Here is a 5,735-nt window from a genome sequence, read left to right as displayed (position 1 = left end):
GAAGAAAATGAAAATGATATGTGAACAACATTTAGAAATAAATTGTAGTAATTAGAATATTTATGTTCTTTTATTTTACAGTCTCTCTGAATTCTAGGAGACATGCTGTTTTTGGTCTTGTCATCTGAGGGGCCAGCGTTAGTAGTAAGAAACAAGTAATTGGGCCAATGGAGGGCCAACAATAAGAGTAGGAAACAAAGTGATAGGCCAACTGAGAGCCAACTTAGATAGTAGAAAATAAGGCATTGGGCCAACAAAGGGCCAATGTTTATTATAGGAAACCAGTCAGTGGGCCAACGGGGGGCCAACAATAAGAAGGGAAATCAGTTGTTGGGCCAACAGAGGGCCAACGATAGGAAGGAAAACCAGTCATTGGGCCAATGGAGGGCCAACGATAAGAGTAGGAAAGCAGTTGTTGGGCCAACCATATACCAACCGTTGGCCCAACGTTGCCCCAATTAGCAAATTGACATTGGGCCAACGTTGGCATTATGTGTTGGGCCAACAAAGCAAATGTAATTGGCCCAACGTTGGGCCAACTACTGTCTGCTATCTGGGATATACCTTTATTAGGAAATAATTCGAAAACAACGAAAGTTAGAATTATTTATCAGTGCCTTTCTACATTCTTATTGCCTCACTAGTTTCATGCAGCATTTTTTTTTATTTTTGTTATTTATTTGCTTTTTAAAAAAAAAATTATTATTATTATAATAATGATTATTATTTTGGAGAAGGGTAAGGGGACTATGCACAATGTGGTGCCAAAATTTGCTCTCAATGGACAGCCAGACAAACGGAATGACGTCGACTACATGCCCCATCCCTTCAATAAAGTCGGTGCTTTAGGTACAGTATCTAATGATAGTCTGGTTCAAAGTTTTCTACAGGCTTGTGTAATTTAAGCTCCAGTGATTTGCAGAAAATGTTTTTGATGGTTATTTAGCTAGGGAACTCCGATCTGCTCCGCACGATCATCGGAAAATGCCGATATCTAACAGTCTGTAATGGTCTTCTATGCAGGTTATAAATTTTCAATATTGATCGATAAATCAAAATGGTGCACAGTGAGACAACCTACGTTATATATCCGAAGCGCGTGTGTAAATTAAAGGGAAATAATACGTGCTAAACTGTCACAGGAAGTACATACTATATTTTAATGATTAGGTGAATCATAGGGAAATTGTGTAAAGTGCGACTTATACATGTACTAATAATCTGTTCATTTCACGACAAATTGACAAACGATTTTAGATTTACATATAGAAGCCGTATATTTTTGAAATGACGGAGACAATGAGAAAATTGAAGGATAGGGAGTACAATCATATGAACACAATACAAGTTATATTTAGGCTAATTTAATCTTGTTTCTCGTTTTCATGAAATTCTACAGTAGGCGCATAATGCATTTTAGTACAAAAATACCATAGTATTAAATATATACGTATAGCAATTAAATTGTTTCAAAATTTTGTCTTAAATCTTATGGGTTCCTGTTTATTATCTTAGGCACAAAAATGAATTATTTTACATAAATACTATGGTATAAATTTATACTTAAGCAATGAGACAAGGCATATAGATCTGTTTTCAAAATTTTGTCTTAGGTCTTGTGGATACCCATTTCAGCTATTTCCGGTACACTTCCGACACGGGATTGATGCTCTTTCAGTAATGATCTGCCTTCGAATGGGTCCACATTAACTAACAAAGCAGTGAGTAATGACAGACCATCATAAATTGCAAGATCACCAAGTGAAAGCTGAAAATATAAAGAAAATAATCGCCTCAATTGACGAACTTTGCGTCAAAAGACACACATTTGCATAAAGTTCATATTGCATGCAATCTGCTGTTTCTTTTCTAAACATAGCAAAAGAAGGTATATTTAGTAATTTGGTGGCAACTCACAATGTACATGTATATAAATTATATAAAAAAAAGAATAAAAATATTTTTATTGTATCTAAAAGCAACGAAGAAGAAAAGTGGAAATGACATATTTAGCAACTGTTTATTTTAAGCATTGATAATTACATCTAGTTTGATTCATTTGATTACATTTATTATATTTGATTTTGTACTTCACATAGAGGCGGCGAGGGTAAATACTCCCCCCCCTCCACCCAAAACACACACACGCGCGCGCGCGCGCTCGCACACGCACGCACCCTTCGTTCAACTACTTAGAGCGGCAGTAATGTTCATGTTGGTGTAAATTTACAAATACATGTATTTCACATGATCATTACAATCGCTGTATATCAAAGGGAATAAAATTACCTTGTCACCAACAAGAAAACCTTTACCATCTTTGTTTTCTTTTAGTCGCATCTCGAGGAAGGTCAGATATTTTTTCATAGGTCCCTCAACAAATGTTTTAACGAGTTTGTTCTGTAAAAAGAGTATGTAAAATACAATTGTTTTCATGGTAAAAGGTTATTAAATATACTAAAAATTGTGCATATAAAAAAATGATATTTTTTTCATGAAAATTCTAATTTTTAACTCTTGTCATGGGAGTACTCCAGTCAGGAGACTACCCACTGTACTGATGAACTCTCCGCTCAAGAGACAGCGCACGATGCCACCCGGGATCCAATGATGGATGAAGACGACCCCCTCCTAGAGCTACTGAATTACTCGCAGGACACTAGCAGCCAACCACAGGAGCAAGAGGCCGTCCCTGACCGACCACGCCCGATGCCTACCACAAGAACACCCAAGATCAAGTGGCCCAAGACATCTGAGAAGGCACCATGGAAACAGTTTGACGAGGACATAGAAATCATCCTCGAATCATCCATGCAAGGTCCAGTACACCGGAAGTTACACACCCTTTCCACCCTTGTATACTCTGTTGCAAGGGAGAGGTTTGGGATTGAAGAAACAAAGAAACGCAAGGAAGCTCTAAAGCCGAACCGGAGGCAACACCGCATAGAGAACCTGAGGAAAGAAATCAGACAGCTGAAGAAGCAGTACCGAGACAGCTCACAAGTGCAGCGCCTTGCCTGTCCCAACTACGTGACACACTGCGCACACAGTTGAAGTCTCTGCGGCGAGCTGAGAACAAGAGGAGAAAAGCGAGGGATCGAACAAGAAAGAGAGCTGCATTTACAGCCAACCCATACAAATTTGCAAAGACTCTGCTTGACAAAGAGCGTTCAGGAACATTAGAGACCCCACTTGAAGAGGTTGAGAAGTACCTGCATGATACGCATTCAGATGTCAACAGAGAAGACGCCCTAGGGGACTGTGACCGGATAGATCCTGCCTTACCTCCAGAGACGCCACTGGTAACCACTGAACCCACTTTGGGAGAGGGTGAAGGACGTCGTCAAGAAGGCTCGATGGGGCTCTACTCCTGGTCCTAACGCCATCCCGTACAAAGTGTACAAGATGTTGCCCACTCCTACTGAAGAGGCTATGGAGACTCCTCAAAGGTGGTTTGGAGGAAAGGGGAAGTACCAGAAGCCTGGAAGGAAGCAGAGGGAATATTCACGCCCAAGGAAAGGAACTCCAAGTCAGTCAATCAGTTCCGGGACCATCTCGCTACTAAATGTCGAGGGGAAGATATTCTTCGCTATCCTGGCCAGAAGACTTACCTCTTTCCTGACGACCAACGCGTACATCGACACTTCAGTCCAGAAGGGTGGAGTACCTGGTTTCTCCGGTTGTGTAGAGCACACCAGCGCTATCACCCAACTAATTCAAGAGGCGAAGACGGGGAAGAAAGACTTGACAGTAGTTTGGCTCGATCTTGCCAACGCATACGGATCTATTCCCCATCAGCTGATCTTCCCTCATTATCAAGAAAGGCAAGATGACAGACAGATTTGTGCTCCGAGTACAGAACGAGGAGATCCCATCCATCACGAATAACCCAATCAAGTGCCTTGGGAAGTGGTTTGATGCCAGCCTAGTAGACAAGGACAACGTCAAGAAGCTAGAGAACCAGGTAGAAGACGGGCTGAAGAAGATAGACCGGAGCAACCTACCTGGGAAGTTCAAGGCCTGGCTGTACCAGCATGCCTTACTACCAAGGCTGATCTGGCCAATGATGCTGTACGAGGTACCCAGCTCAACAATAGAAGCCTTAGAGAGAATCACCAGCCGACATCTTCGCAAGTGGCTTGGAATTCCACCCAGTTTCTCCAGTGTTGGACTGTATGGGAAAACCAACAAACTGCAACTCCCACTATCTTCACTGGTAGAAGAATTCAAGACGGCGAAGACAAGACTGGTGCTTACCCTAAGAGACTCCCCAGATGAGCAGATCCGGGAAGCAGGGATCGTTACCCGTACTGGAAGAAAGTGGTCAGCGACAGAGACTGTCAGCCAGGCGGAGAGCTCTCTCATGCACAAGGACATCGTCGGTGTAACGGCTGTCGGACGACAAGGTATTGGTGCAACCAAAACACTCCTATGGAGCCAAGCCAACCAGACTGAGAGGCGAGCCCTGATACAGTCAGAAGTACGGAAGGAAGAGGAGAACAAGAGACAGGCCAGAGCGGTAGAGATGGGTGCGCAGGGTGCATGGACAACGTGGGAAACCATGGAAAGGAAGCTGACCTGGGAAGACATCTGGAAGTATGAACCACTTCGTCTATCCTTCCTCCTCAGGTCAGTTCATGACCTCCTGCCATCTCCAGCTAACCTCTGCCGATGGGGACTAATCACAGACCCAACATGCAGTCTGTGCAAGAAACCAGGCACTCTGGAACATGTTTTATCTTCCTGCTCCACAGCACTGACGCAGGGCAGATATCGCTGGCGACACGACAACGTCCTCAGAGAGGTTGCCGATTGGCTGGAAGGGGAGAAGAACAAGCCACGCAGAAGTAACTCACAGGCAGGCCACATCAACTTTGTGAGACCGGGTGAAACTGCGAAGACAGAAGCTTCACAGAAGAAATCGATCCTTGACGGCGCCACAGGATGGAATATGTCAGTCGATCTAGGAAAGAAGCTTGTGTTCCCGGGTATCGTCCAGACCAACTTGAGACCAGACATTGTACTGTGGTCCGAGACAGGGAAGAAGCTCGTTGTCATTGAGTTGACAGTACCTTGGGAGACGAGATGTGAAGAGGCCTATGAGAGGAAGAAGGCCAAGTACACTGAACTACTTGAGCAGTGCCGACACCGAGGTTGGCGGACTTGGCTATTCCCCATCGAAGTAGGCGCTAGAGGGTTCTGTGCACAATCTGTATGTAGATTGATGACAGCTGTTGGCACCACTGGCAGAGACAGGCGACGGGCAATCCAGAAGCTGAGCCAGGCTGCTGAGCGGGCGTCTAGCTGGCTGTGGCTACGACGCGAGGAGTCAAGCTGGATGCGATCAACCTCCACACCGTAAGACGGTGGGCCCACCCGCCATTACAGATGTACTTGGATAAGGGCCGAAACATCTGGCGGGCACCAAGCTGACGATGGAGGAAGATCCGCAGTCGAGAACCAGACCTCAGAAAGGTGCGTTTAAGACTGTATTATCCACATGTCTGGTATAACATATGTTCTCATATGTACCGGAAATATGAATGCAAATAATTACTTACTGGAAACGTCTTACACAATCAGTAAACGTTTCCAGCAGTGGATCCATAAAATATACTTTCGTAAAAATACTGGCATCGTATAAAACAATAATCTAGCTATGAACAACATGTACATTGACTTCTCCAGTTAAATTTTGTTACATGTAATAAAGACAGTTTACCTACATTATAAAA

The 5,735-nt window shown here is 43.6% G+C and overlaps 2 protein-coding genes across 2 annotated transcripts; one reads left to right on the top strand and one right to left on the bottom strand.

Annotated features, from left to right (window-relative positions):
• Nucleotides 1-1,348: 1,348 nt before the first annotated feature.
• On the bottom strand, nucleotides 1,349-2,436 carry LOC132721262 (uncharacterized). The gene is made up of 2 exons (XM_060705542.1): nucleotides 2,290-2,436; nucleotides 1,349-1,768 (listed from the first exon to the last, which is right to left on the bottom strand). Exons 1-2 carry the CDS (start codon nucleotides 2,434-2,436, stop codon nucleotides 1,610-1,612), a joined length of 306 nt encoding a protein of 101 aa, XP_060561525.1. The 3' UTR covers nucleotides 1,349-1,609.
• A 1,630-nt stretch (nucleotides 2,437-4,066) lies between these two features.
• LOC132721261 (uncharacterized) lies at nucleotides 4,067-5,362 on the top strand. The gene has a single exon (XM_060705541.1). It carries the CDS (start codon nucleotides 4,067-4,069, stop codon nucleotides 5,360-5,362), a length of 1,296 nt encoding a protein of 431 aa, XP_060561524.1.
• The last annotated feature ends 373 nt before the right edge of the window (nucleotides 5,363-5,735 follow it).

Source organism: Ruditapes philippinarum, unplaced genomic scaffold (assembly GCF_026571515.1).
Source record: "Ruditapes philippinarum isolate M1 unplaced genomic scaffold, ASM2657151v2 ctg23497_1_1_1_1, whole genome shotgun sequence".
In the NCBI taxonomy this organism is placed as follows: Eukaryota; Metazoa; Mollusca; class Bivalvia; order Venerida; family Veneridae; genus Ruditapes; species Ruditapes philippinarum.
Note: the sequence above shows the minus strand (reverse complement) of the source record. Positions and strands in the feature narration are given on the sequence as shown.